The sequence below is a fragment of the Ctenopharyngodon idella genome, chromosome 22, assembly GCF_019924925.1.
Source record: "Ctenopharyngodon idella isolate HZGC_01 chromosome 22, HZGC01, whole genome shotgun sequence".
NCBI lineage: Eukaryota > Metazoa > Chordata > Actinopteri > Cypriniformes > Xenocyprididae > Ctenopharyngodon > Ctenopharyngodon idella.
The window spans coordinates 2,226,033-2,240,519 of NC_067241.1; the positions used below are offsets into that span (position 1 = coordinate 2,226,033).

The window sequence follows — 14,487 nt, forward strand, 5'->3', positions numbered from 1 at the left end:
ATCTAAACATTAAGCAGTGACTGGACTACAAATGCAGACACAGACAGACAGATCATTTAACTTTAGGACTCAGCAGTGGGTTGAGATGTGTTTTCTGTTTTTATGATTGATCCATCATCAGTTTGGCAGAAAATAGAACATCTAAGTTTCAAATATAGAACAAATTAAATCAGTGGAAATACTTATAATAGTCCCACTTTATATTAAGTTTCTTTTACTACTACTATCATTTAAAATGAACCATTTGATACAATGCACTTATTGTGAACATACATGTTTTTACATTGTACTTATATTACTATAATTACCTGCATGTAATTTGATCTGTAATTATACCTATAATTACACTGTTGTCCCTTCCCTTCCTCCTTAACCCACCCTTAAACCAACCCATACCAATAAACCTGTCCCTAACCTTATCCATATCCACCTCAATAGCAGCAAAAGTGTTTTGCAATACAACATGAACACAATCAGTATAATGTACTTATTTTTCCAATGTAAGTACATAGTAGGGCTGGGTACTGACACAATTTTCACGATTCGATTCGATTTGTATTCACATGCTTGCGATTCAATTCAGATTTCGATACGATTCGATTCGATTCGATATCGATTATTTTGGATGTAGTATATCAGATGGGTACTGGCACAATTTTCACAATTCGATTCGATTCCGATTTTGATTCAATTCGATATTGATTATTTTGGATATAGTATATCAGATACAGTACATGGCAAATTTTCTAGAGGAGAAAAATCTCCCATCTAATGCTGTAAACTACACATGGGAGTCAGTTGGTACTACATTACTATAATATTGAAGGTTAAAATTAACTTATTTATATACAAACACTTAAATTACACTGAATGATGTTTTTATAATAAATAAAGTTTAGAATTACATAATAATATTTCTACTCCAATTAGTTTTTTTGAAATACAAACATTTAAATCGTGACTGTCATAACTGATTTATTCCAACAAGCATTAAATATTGAAGAACATTAAAAATTATAATGAATATGTAACGGTGCATATCTATATTTATCAGAATGCTGCACTCTAGAGTTCATTTTTCTAGCTGACTTACAAGTTTATGGTCACTGAATATGGTTTTTCTGAGGTAAATGTGACGTTATGTGACATTGTTTACAAGCTGTTTTATTGACGTCTTTCCGAGGTTGAAACACTGATTGAGCTATTACACGAGACATGATACGGATTTCGGTAAGTTGTACTGTATATTTTAACATACCTTCAGATGTTTAGTCATGTTTATTTCACGCTGTAACTGGTATTAAAGCGGAGGAGATTATGTTCACATGCGCTCGTGTTGCCGCTTCTCTTTAACTGAGGCGCTAAAGCGATCTGTCACGACACATTAAACAGCACCAAAACTGTATTTATTTTTTGAATCTCATAATAAGATGTACATCATTTGAAATCTGAGACTTTGCTTCATATCAAAAGTAACAAAGCACAAAGACTATTGCGATTTATTGGATGGGAGGCGCGCTACATGTGCTGTTCATTCATCAACTGAAAACAGACTAATCAATTCTTGGGATTTTAGAATCGATATCGGTTCGTAAAAATGAGAATCGATTAAAATCGAGAAATTGATATTTTTTTACCCAGCCCTAGTACACAGTAGTTAAAGACACCTAATATGAAGTGTGACCCTTATAATTAGTAGAGTTAGCTTTTAATCTTTGGATATGTGTATGTTCACGTAGCCTATTGATGGCATATTCTGGCTAAAAAACGCCACTTAGGCCCTGTTTACACCTGGTATTAAGTCTTGGTCGATTGGATCACAAGTGGACGAGGCTAAATAAGGGTGTAATAAGTTAAAAATGCATTCGACCGGATTGCTTTCGTAGTGGGAACGCTCATGTGGTCGAACGTGTTCGAACAGCCACAAAAGACCGTCTGCTCTCCACCTACTGACCTAATGCCTAAACATTCTGGGAAGAGCGCTAGCCAGATGGGATTTAAACTTTGTCATCTGAAGACCCAAGTTTGGTTTGAAGACAAAAAAACGTACCAAGAGGAAGACAAGAAGAGACCATCTGACTGACGTGTAAAACATACTAACCAAACATACTAACCATTTAATATGGTGTTAAATCTAAAATCGGACCAAAATATATACTCTGATGTTTAAACCTTTTCAAAGCGGTAAAAACCTGTGCAGCCTGACTCAAAAAAACTGAGTAGGAGCTAGTGGCTTGTTTTCTGCGTGTGTGTGCACTCTCACCCCTGACTTGCGCATGCTCCCTCGTGGTTTTGGCACGGGTCTGCTGCTCTTGGTCTCGATGATCTCCGTCGCTCCTGCCGCGCTCTGCTGCTGTCTGGTCCTCTGGGCCTGCAGTGCCAGCTGATAGGCCACTTCAAACGCCTGTCCCAGCGTCAGAATGATCTCGTAGGTCAGGTTCTGTCAGGGAGGTGGAGATGCAGTAATTAACAATGATGATGGGGTGCTTAAACAGCTATTTAGAAATTATCAAAGAGTTCAAATGACCTCAATCCATCTTCAGAGGTTTCTTAAATAGCCTCATCAGCAGAGTCATACATCAATACATTTCTACAAGCCTCCACCATTATACTGCACTTAAGAGGCATTTTGTGTAATAACAAGCTTAGATATGTCAAGTAGTGTAATGAAGAGCAGCTTTTCATATAATTGCACATTAGACATCATTGAGTCTCTAAAAAGGGACATCAGGACAGATGGAATTAAAGCGTAATGAAATCTCTTTGGAGTTTTGTTGATTCTTTTTCTTCTTTTCTAATCTAGGTCAAAAAGAAATGCTGCAACAGTGAACATAAACTCTAAATCTTTTTTTGTAACTTCAGCCTGTGTATCTTTCTTCTTTACAACAAGCTTTTGAAAATCCAGAATTGCGTAACTGACATGGTCTACAATTAACATAATTTGATCAACTCTGCTCCACAGGAGCATCTAAAGCATCTAAAAGAAACGCCTGGCCTTTTTTTTTCTTTTTTCTGTAATTAATTATTTATAAAATCTAAATGAATAAAGCAGCAGGTCATGTAAATAAACAAAATCTGAAAGCAGCATTTCTCGGTGCGGTCAGAGATGCATCTATGGCCTGTTTCCACTTGGTATTAAGATGCGTTTTGGTCAATCGGATCACAAGTGGATGACGCTAAATACAGGTTTAAACGAGGTCTAAAATGCTTTGAGCTTGTCCGCTTTCGATTACTTCCAGAGGTAGTCGAAAACACATTTGACCGGATTGCTTTCGTAGTGTAAACGCTCATGTGATCGAATGTGTTCAAACAGCAACAAAAGACCGCCTACTCTCCACCTACTGACCTAATATGTAAACATTGTGGGAAGCGTGCTAGCCAGACGGGATTTAAACTTTGTCAGCTGAAGACCCAAGATTGGTTTGAAGATGAAATACGTATCAAGCACAATGTTCTCTCATCATTCCTGATTTCTAACACACACTCACAGCGTTCGGCCGGTCTTGTGGCTGTCAGAGCAGAAACGAAAGCTGATGCTCTCCATATGTTTTTCTGTCATCTCTGGTCAAGTTCATATGTAAATTGTGTGAGCATATTTTGTTCATTAGATCGAAAGATAGGAAAAATCCCATATATTTACCTGCCCCTCAAAGAAATCAGGACAGAAGTGGTAAAAAAAAGTGGACAAAAGAGACGGATTAAAACACAGGTGTAAACGGGAATGTGTCTCCCTCATCTACTTGTGATCCGATCAACCAAAATGCATCTTAATACCAGGTGTAAACAGGGCCTTTGAGACACTGTGAAGCGTGATGCACAGAATGAGAGACTCAAACTGGTCCCACAGATTCACGGATATGCTGGATTTCAGTCAGGATCTAATATTGATACTGTGATGCATCGCAATGTACCAATGTCACAATGAGTATCTTATGAGGTACTGTAAATTGCAATAAACGACACTGCTGTTTAGAAGTTTGGGGTCTATAAGGCTACGTTCAGACTGCAGGAAAATGTGGACCAAATCTGATTATTGTGCTTACATGTGATTCAGATAGTTTTTTAACATGACCGTATGAACAGCACAAACCTTCTCTATTCTGATTTGATCACTTCCATATGTGGTTCTAAATCAGATACAGGTCAGATGTTTTGCAATGTGACCGCAGTCTAAACAGTCATATCGGAATTCATGCGACTTTTATGTCACTCTACATCGACATTCATCACAATACTGCGCTGAAGGGAAACACTCCAAAGATTTTATATAATGGTAGTTCTTTAATCGCATGAGCGCTCATATATTGAATATGACAGACAGTTGCTGAGGTAGTCAGTGAGGTATTGAACTCATAAGTATTACAGTGGCAGCTCTATACAAGCTAAACTGAAGGGGTTATACTGTAAATATTGAAAATCTTCGCTCTCTTTCTCCTCATCTTCATTCTTCTTATCGCCTGCTCACAAAAATAATCAGTTCACACTGGAATCTGATATTGGCCACATTTTGAAAAGTAATGTGAACAGCCAAAAAAAAAAAAGAAAAAAGAAAAAAAAGAAAAAACAGATCTGAGCAATAAATGGGAATTGCACTGTGTGCCTATGATTTTTTTTTTTTAAATAAGTCTCTTCTGCTCACCAAAGTAATACTGACAAATATTATTACAATTTAAAATAACTATTTTCTATTTATTTTCTAATTGTTTTCTATTTGAATATACTTTAAAATGTAATTTATTCCTGTGATCAAAGCTGAATTTACATTACTCCAGTCTTTAGTGTCACATGATCCTTCAGAAATCATTCTAATATGCTGATTTGGTGCTCAGGTAACATTTCTGATTATCATCAATAATGAAAACATTGTTGTGCTGCTTCATATTTTTGTGGAAACTGTGATACATTTTTCAGGATTGACCCTTTTCACATTTCTTGGTTTCTCAGAATCGGAAGTCATTATAACCGCATAAACTTATATAAAGGTGAATAAGAGACTACATTAAATATATTTTTTGTGTTCCCATTTGCTCAAATACCAAAAGAAAAACTCCACAATAGTGTAGAAAAAATAGAGATTGATAACGGCAGTCAGAAGAGAGAAAGATGTCAATTTTACCCCCACGGCTGCTGTATTAAACACCCTCACAGCAGTGTTAACTAGTTTTTTGTAATTTGATGCAAAGGTAATATAATACAAAGAAGTATAGTGTTAAAAATGTACATACATTTTATAAAAAAAAAAAAAAAACAACTGCAGGATTTACGATGCTGATGACCGTTAAAACACATCATCACATAAGATCTAAAAATCGCTTGATTTGTGAACTATCAAATGAATCATTACTAGAGTCGTGCTGTAAGTGTTGAAGGTGCGTGTCTGTATCATTCAGACAGCTGTATGATCAATGTAATTTTAATGGGCTGCTGCTCACAACCTCTCCAATAAAACTCTTTGTGATACTATCAGAGTCCTGGCACATGGCCCACGGTGCTCTGCACACCCCAGAAAGCGAGAGAGAGAAAGACACTCGCGGTGTCCAGAAAAATGACTAAGCAGTGCTTCTCAAATGGGTCATGACAGGTCTGTTCGGATTATCACAGACAGCAAGAAAATTTTGTACTTTTTTACTTTAAAAAAAAACATCAAAATGCAAAAAGCTTTTTTGAAGCAGCACTGTAAATCAGCATATAAAACTGAAGCACAACAGTTGAGAACCACTGAAGCGCTCATCTATCATACAGCTCAATGATGGTCATGTTTGTCTCACCACGTCTACGGTGCTGAACACATGGCAGTAATGATGGCTGCTCTGCAGATCTTTAGTGATGTAAGCAAAGGTGCAGAGGTCCTCCGGGTCCTGAGCCGCACACGAAATGTTCCGGATCTCATGTTCTGCGATGATGTTCTGCACACACAAAACCAAGATGATATTAGGAAACAGATATTCAACAGTAATCATAGAAACTATCAATTTTCGGTCAAGATCTTGAATTGGCAATGCAAGAGTCAAGCACTCTGTAAAGTCTCCTCCAGCACACCCAAAGACTTTCAATGAATTTAAGGTTGGGGCTCAGACTCAAAGGTGCCAATTTATATGTGAACATGATTCTTCATGCTCCCTCCCAACCATTCTTTCACAATTTAAGCCTGATGAATCTTGGCTTTGTCTTCCTGGAATATGGCCATGATTCATCTTCCTACATGGTTGTTTAAGAAATGAAAAGCCACACACTGCATCAATTAGGGTTAGAAGTAAGGCTGTCACTAACGATTATTTTGGTAATTGAGTAATAGGTTGATTATTTTGACCATTAATCGAGTAATCAGATTTTTTTTTTTTTTTTTTTTTTGTGGACCTAAGCAAACAATAGCCTTTAAAATGACTTAAAATACTTATATAATAACAATGAGGCAATAATTTTTGGTTCAAATAAAGAAACAAAACTCAGTTTGCATCGTGACAGCCCTAGTTAGAAGAACTGTTACTGCCAAACATGTTATAAACATAATAATCACTGCAATAATGATCCAGTCATAGACTCATTTAAATGGCCGGGCAGTGTATATAAACTACACAAAAACATTTTATAATGTTGGTTTTTAGAATAATAACTATACAGATAAACGTCAATGCAATGTCTATGGAATCAAGACAATTTAATAAAACTTTAATGAATATAAATAAATATAGCAATGTGAAAATGACAAAGTCACTCAATAAGTCTGAGTTCCTCGATGTGTCCGTTTATCACTCATCCGTTTATCACGCGATGAGAACACAGTCCCCCCCACCCCACAGAGATGTCCCATGAGCAAGAGGGGTTTCAGTTTAATGAGCGGCTGTTTATCTGCCTGCTCGGGGTAAATGACAGAGGAGGAGAATGTCATCACCTTGTTGGCAGCATCAATGAATTTCACACCCTTGTACGTGATGGAGAGGACGATGGTGGGGATCTTCCTCATCTGTTCTGTCGACCTCTGAGAGAGAGAGAGAGAGAGAGAGAGAGAGAGAGAGAGAGAGAGAGAGAGAGAGACAGACAGAGAGAGAAAGAATTACAGAAGGGTTGTCAATAGGGCTGGGACAATACATTGACTGTCGTTTTATGATACAAAGAATCTGGAGTGATTCTGATATTTTCCGATGTATCGCGATTCTCTCTCAAATCGATTCTAAGCTTAGTTTTTAACAGCAGATGGCACTACGTGCTTTAGAAACACCCGTACTCTGCTTGCTTCCTTTACACACCACTTAAACCTAAAATAATCATTCATAAAGTTTGAAAATGCTGAAGTGAATTACAAGGGTGTTTGCAGTGGGCTGTTTACATTAGTCTTGCATCAAAAAAGCATTCTGAGCCGAGGTGCAAATATATTTAACCACTTACATGACAAGCGCTCTCCAGCACTCTTCTTCATGAGCATTTGAGTGTGCAATCAAAAACTAGCCTAGAGCGCCTTCTGCTGTTAAAACTAAGCTCAGAATCGATTCCAGAGAGAAAATATCAGAATCGATCCAGAATTATTGTATTGCAAATTGAGAATCGATGTATTGTCCCAGCTCTAGTTGTCAATGTGTTTTACAACATATAAGGTGAATATAACGCCACAAATATTTCACCACCACTACATTTTTATTACCATTTAGTTATAACACTATAACCAAAAGGACACTCAGTAATCTGGTAAGTTTGTGCACACTGGGAATCATATTTTTTCAAATAAAGACAAGGTAACAATAATTTTAGTGGTTAATTTAATAATCAATACTCATATTTTTTTGTTAATAAAAAGTTTGAAAACAAGCATCTTTGTCATAGTTACAGCAAAAACACCAAAAATATATGCACAGCGGACAGCCTTAAAGAAGTTGAAAACTGCTGTAAAAATCAAATTTTCACTACCATAATCCAGAAAAATCATATTTATGAAAAATTAAAAATAAACACCCTGACAGTATTTTAACAAAATTTTATATTAATATTAGTAATAATAATAATGATATGCAAATGCAAAATGTGCTTCTTATTTTCTTCATGCAAAGTATATTTTATATTTATTTATTTATTTATTTTTAAGTTTGGGGTAAAATATGACCAGTTTCATTGTAAGATTCACCAATAGCCAATGCTTATATTTAAAGGACATACTTTTAATGCCCTTCTTTTATCATTTACTTACTAAAGAAAACATTTGTTGTGTTTTTTTCTTCGGCCGGCTCTTTTGATTAAGTGCATCACCCTGACCAGACTCCTCAGTCTGACTACATCTCTGCACTGACCAGCTGAGCAAACAGTTCTGCTTGATTATTTAACCATTTAAACTCTAACGTACATAGCCACTTATCAGAACAGCCCTTAAAATGCAAATCTGCAGTCTGTCTCTCACACACAGGGCAGTGTGATGAAGCCAAATTTTCCATTTTCTGGACAGACCTTGTTAGCCGTACAGTATATATTATGAAGCTGTCCTTTTTTGCGCTAGTGTCCTGTAGAGGACTCACATGGGTGGCATTTTTCCCTGACAGTGCTGCTTGCTGCCCGTTCCAAAATATAATAATAATCTCAGTGTCAGGAGACCTTGAGCTCTCATTGGCCGAAGACTCTGTGAACACCTACCCTCATTTTAGCACAGGCGTCCTGGGTTGACTCCGTTCCTCTTAGTTCTTTAATGAGCATTGAGCCGAGATACTGCAGAACGAGAGAGACAGGACAAAAACACAGAGAGAGAAAGTCAAATCGCATCATCTAAACACGATTAAGGTTTTAGATGTTTCATAATCCATCAACTCAATATGAACTACGATTTTACAAAGAGGGGCTGATAGAAAGATTATTACATTGGCCTCATAACCGCACGATTCAAAGATGAGCTTCTCAGGCTGGTGGTGCCAGTTCTGGACCGGTGTGTACGGAGCCGCCAGACTCGGGGGTCGTAAGGTCAGACGAGGTTCCCGCTGACGTTCCTCGTATCTCTCCTTTAGGGAGGAAGAACTCTTTTAGGATAAATTGACCAAAATGTGCATCATCTGTGCAGAACCAGAAGGAATGGCTGAGTTTGACTCACTTGTGGTTGTTGTCTGTCATTAGGCCGTTGTCGGGTGACAACGTCATACTCTGAGTCAGGTCCTCTTCTCCTCCCAGAATCCACTGCGGGTAACAGGGGATCCATAGAACGTGTGTAGGAGTCTGAGTGACTGAGAGGAGATGAGGTCTGGGACACGAGATCCTGACACTGAAAAAGAAGTGTTCAATGAGGGCGATCAGCCAACCAGAAAGATGTGCTTCCTCATAAATGAGCTTGAGAGAGAGAGTGAGTGCGAGCTTCCAGGATTTTGCACTTTGTTATAGACTATAATCAGGGCTGATGCCAGATTTCAGAGGGATAGAAGTACAGTCCGTTGAATAAGGCAAACGGTTTTCTACCTGGGTGTGGCAGGAAATTATATAGCAAACACAACTTCCTGCAAATTTCTAGTGGACAAAGAGATTTATTTTTATTACATTTATTATTTTTTTTTATTTTAATGTTAAATTAAATGAAATTTTACTTTATTTCTAATTAAATATTGTTTTACTTTATTTTAAATAACATTTTAATTTATATTAAATGAAATTTTATATGGTAATGGTAATGAGGGGAAGTGCATAAATTCTTAAAGGTCCTTAAAATGCACTTTTACTGTTTTCATGCAAAAAAAAAAAAAAAAAAAAAAAGTATTATTATTATATATATATATATATATATATATATATATATAAATAATTTTTTTTTTTTTTTTTTTTTTTTTTAATTTTGGGGTGAGATATGACCAATTTGAGGTATCTGACCAAGATTCATCCAATATCCTTCTGTGAGGGACAGAAGTGCAGTCTGTTTAATAAGACAAACTGATTGTTTTCTACCTGGGTGTGTCAGCGGAGGAAATTGCAAAGCAAACACATCTTCCCACAAATTTCTAGTGGACAAAGAGATTTTTTTCCCCCCATTTTATTTATTATTTTTATTTTAAATGTTAAATTAAATTAAATGTTACTTTATTTTTAATAAAATTTTATTTTTTATTTTAAATTAAGTTTTATTTTACTTTTTAAATTAAATTAAAAATTAAATTAAAATTAAATTAAATTGAATAGATTATGGCAATGATTATGACAATGAGGTTTCTTATTATGGCAATAAGAAACCTTTACATTCTTAAAGGTTTCTTATAATTCTTAATTTCTTATAATTTATTGTTTTTTATTATTATTATTTTGTTTTATTATTTTGGGTTGAGATATGACCAATTTGATTGCCATTTTTTGCCATTGATAAGGAAGACCAGATAAAAGATGAATCATGATGATAAACTACTGTAAAAATATGAAAAGAACACTGCAAAATAACAATGAAACACAAACAAACCAAATGTCTGACATATTTAAATGAATACATTTATAGATCAAGTTAGCTGTGTTATAGTTTGTATTACTGCATGACCATACTGAACAAACTGTAATTCCGTCCCTCAGAGTATTTACGTTTACTTTTCCTGAAATCTATTCTATAATTGGTTAATGTTATTTTGTACTGTAGCACTTACTCTGATCTGAGAGAGGCGGGGTGGTTTGACTGGCGGCTCCTCATAGGGCCGTTCAGCTAACGATGCAATAATCCTTTTCCTGTGGCCCAACAATGTGATCTTCAGCACCTACAAGTAGACACAAAACACACACAAAGACAAAAATTAAACTCCAGAAAGCAACGTAAATACCAATGTTCCCAATTAAATAAAGAACCGTTCACACCAAGAATGATAACTATATTAACTATATATCATTCTGTTTAAGCCCGTGCTGCAGTTTTGTCTTCTGCTGCTTTAAAAGGCCGTGTGTCCACCAAAGCGTTTTTTCTGAGGCTAGTGTATTTTTTTTTTTCAATGGGAGTGCCAGTTTTTTTTTAAATGGCAGGAGTGTAACGAGGCGCTGAGCGTCTTTTTCACGCTCAAACACTGAGGGCTCGGCGTTTTTTACCGGTCGCCTCGAGTTGAAGAATGTTCAACTTTGGGTAAAACGCTGCGCTCATCACTGTCCCTTTTTAGCCAGTCGTCCAATCAGAGTGGAGGAGGGGTGGGACAAATACAACACCGACCAACTGCCACATTCTGCTTGAACAGCGTCAACAGATGATAACAACAAGCATAATAACGGAACAAGAGCGCCGCTTTGGTGGACACGAAGCCTTATGCCAAGCTCTTAAAGCAGGATGGGATTCTGATTGGCTATCAATGTTTTTAATCGCTCATCAGCTGGAAAAAAAATTGCTCTGAAAGTAATTCCAACGATATCGTTTCTCTGTGTAGTTATCGTTATAGATGTGGTGTGGCTATTCTTCTACACTTAGAATAACTTTTAGAACTGTATCTTTATTGTAATAAATTATAGTTATCGTCCTTGTTGTGAACGAGCCTTGAGAAAAGCCAACTGACTATGTAGATAAAAATACTTTGGTAACACTTTACAATTACTCGGTTACTTTACAATTAGTTAACACTGATTAATGCATTAACGAACATTAACAATGAGCAATGCATTTGTTACAGTATTTATTACTCTTTGTTAAGGATAGTTAATAAAAATACTGCTCATTGTTTGTTCATATTAGCTCAGGTCCATGAAATAATATTAAAAGATACAACTTTTGATTTTAATAATGTATTAGTAAATGTTAAAATCAACATTAACTCTGATTATTTTCATTGTTATTTCATGTTGTTAATGTAATTAAGTAATCTTAACAAATGGAACACAGTAAAGTGTTACTGATACTTTATATAAAAACAAACAAATAAAAAAGCAGTCTATATTGATTAATGTAAATGTTTGAATGTATGATGTTCTCCTCACATTAACAATCTCCAGCTCCCACAGGTTCTTCACACATTCTAGCGTGCGATAGCCACTGGACAGGAAGTTGTGCAGGTACTCCTGAAGACCCAGGACGTCCAGCCATGCAGCGAGGGACGTGCTGCCGTCACAGCCTAATGCTTTCACCTGCAGAGTTCAAAACCAACAGAGCGAACTTCAGACCCAGTGCAGATAAACTACCAGGTGACTTGCAATAAATATTATTATAATGATGGAAATCTTACAAATTATTAAAGTCATAAGTGATGATAGACAATCTTAGCATGCAACACAATCTACGATGAGTCATTTTAGAAGGACACAGACCTTTGGTAAAGAACGTGCAGCACTGAGAATCTTCCTGCGATGTCCTGGATCCGTGATGCCAATTTCTCTCAGATCTTGCTCTTCCATTACATCATTTCCCTACACAAACACAACCATTAGACATATACTGCAAAAGACAGCTTCCTGTCTTAGTGTTTTTTTTTTTATCTTAATAAAATGTGATAAAAAAGTAAACCTTAAAATGAGATAAACGTAGTGCATTAATATATTGCAGAAATCTAACAACATTTAATGAGGTTTAAGCTAGTGAGGTTTATGTATAAAATGTAAGAAAAAAGAAAAATAAACATAAAATCTCTGAAAATAAATCTTATTTTGCTTCTCATGTGAATGGATCTTGTTTTAAGGATTAGAAGTAAAAAATACAATACACACAACACCACACCACACCACAACAAGAGACCTAAATGCACAACTCCATATCAATACTGAAGGGCAATAGTGCTCCACTTGGTCAATGTGTCTTTTGTCTGAAGAAACACAAGGTTTAATTCAATGTACTGCAGAGCACCATAGAGAACAGCAGCATCTATTTTAATCTCTAAACCACCTTTACTTGCATCAACAAACATACAGAATGTCTCCACTTTATGGATTAAGGACACAATATATATCAGGTTAGACAGAGACACACATCTCGCACTGTGTGTACGTGCTTCATGTTTTTTTATTGATCAGTGCTATATACTCTAAACACAGTACGTCTAACACAGCAGCATCTGAGCGATCGATGCAAGACAGCGCAGAGAACAATCTGAGGTGCTGATCTCACAATGAGATCTTAACCACACACACACACACACACACACACACACACACACACACACACACACACACACACACAGAGAGAGAGAGAGATAGAGAAGAGTTTCTCATCAGGCCTTGCAATCCCTTTATACACACTTAATCCATTTAAGCAGGAAACACTGCGCATGACCCTTCCTGCACCTGAAGGGTCGCTGTATTGAGTAGTGTTGAAACTCTGTCTAAAATATGTTAAACATGACAAACAGATCATGATAAGAATTTACAGCAAGTAAGTGGTAGAGTTTTGAGATCTACAATGAAGTGCACTGTGATTTACAGTGAACTGGCCAATTTACAGCGTCTAACACAGTGCTTCTGTGTTTGGGTGCACCCATTACATGAACCACAAACTGTATGCTGTGGAGAAAATAATGACTCCTTTGGAGCACCGGCTGTCATCACGTGCCGAATGAGGGAGAGAGTCCATTGCTGGCAAAGATACACACTGAAACACAATACTTCAATCACAATCGCTACTTCAACAAGAACATTTTACTGCTAAAACAACAATAACATCAAACCATAAAAATACCAAACCAAACAAAATAAAAAAAAAACAAACACAAAAAGCAAATGACAAAACAAAACAAAAACTTTAAACATAAAACAAAATCAATAAAACACTAACAAAAAGCAAAATGAAAAAAACAAAATGAAACCAATAATACAAACAACCAAAAACAAACCACAAAGCAAGCCTCCAAACAAACACACACACACACAAACAAAAAAAACAATAAATCAAACAGTAAACCAAAAATAAAAACTCCAAATATACACAAAACAAAACCAATAAAACACAAAAGTAAGCCACAAACAACTCCAAACAAACAAAACAAAACCAATAAAACACAAAAAGCAAGCCACAAACAACTCCAAACAAACAAAATCAAAACACTAACAAAAAGCAAAACAAAACAAATACAAAAAACCTTCAAACAAACAAAACCAATAAAACAAACAACTTAAAGCAGACCACAAAACAAAAACTCAAAAGAACAAAAACAATACAAACAAAAACAAAAATCTCCAAACAACACAAAAAACTCAAAACAAACAAAACTAATCAAACACTAATAACAAGCAAACCACAAAACAAACACAAAAAACCCAATACAACACAAAACAAAAACAAAACCAAAAAACAAAGATCAAAAGCATAACAGTGTGCTATTCACATACAGTGTGATAAAGAGAAAGTTATAATATGTCATCTGTTAATCGTGTAGAGTTTTTGTCCTAACCAGCCCACATTAAAATATCATTGGTACAAAATCCTGCTCCTCATAAATGTATATTAAACATCAAAAATGTTCTGATTGGCTGTGATTCTGTCCCTTCACACAGAATATCGGTGGTAGGCATGTGACGGTATCAAATTTTCATGTTGCGATAATTGCTGAAGCTTTTATCAAGGTATACGGTATTATCACGATATTGAAATAA

The 14,487-nt window shown here is 35.9% G+C and overlaps 1 protein-coding gene across 2 annotated transcripts in view; it reads right to left on the reverse strand.

Moving 5' to 3' along the window:
• The window catches only part of LOC127504440 (ankyrin repeat and SAM domain-containing protein 1A), a 51,750-nt gene that overhangs the window by 8,283 nt on the left and 28,980 nt on the right, over nt 1-14,487 (reverse strand). For both annotated transcript variants that reach the window (XM_051878994.1, XM_051878995.1), the window contains 9 exons: nt 12,214-12,312; nt 11,887-12,033; nt 10,584-10,691; nt 9,065-9,232; nt 8,838-8,975; nt 8,617-8,688; nt 6,893-6,979; nt 5,769-5,906; nt 2,264-2,440 (listed from right to left, as the gene is read on the reverse strand). In XM_051878994.1, coding sequence (XP_051734954.1) covers nt 2,264-2,440; nt 5,769-5,906; nt 6,893-6,979; nt 8,617-8,688; nt 8,838-8,975; nt 9,065-9,232; nt 10,584-10,691; nt 11,887-12,033; nt 12,214-12,312 — 1,134 coding nt within the window. The remainder of the gene's footprint in view (nt 1-2,263; nt 2,441-5,768; nt 5,907-6,892; nt 6,980-8,616; nt 8,689-8,837; nt 8,976-9,064; nt 9,233-10,583; nt 10,692-11,886; nt 12,034-12,213; nt 12,313-14,487) is intronic.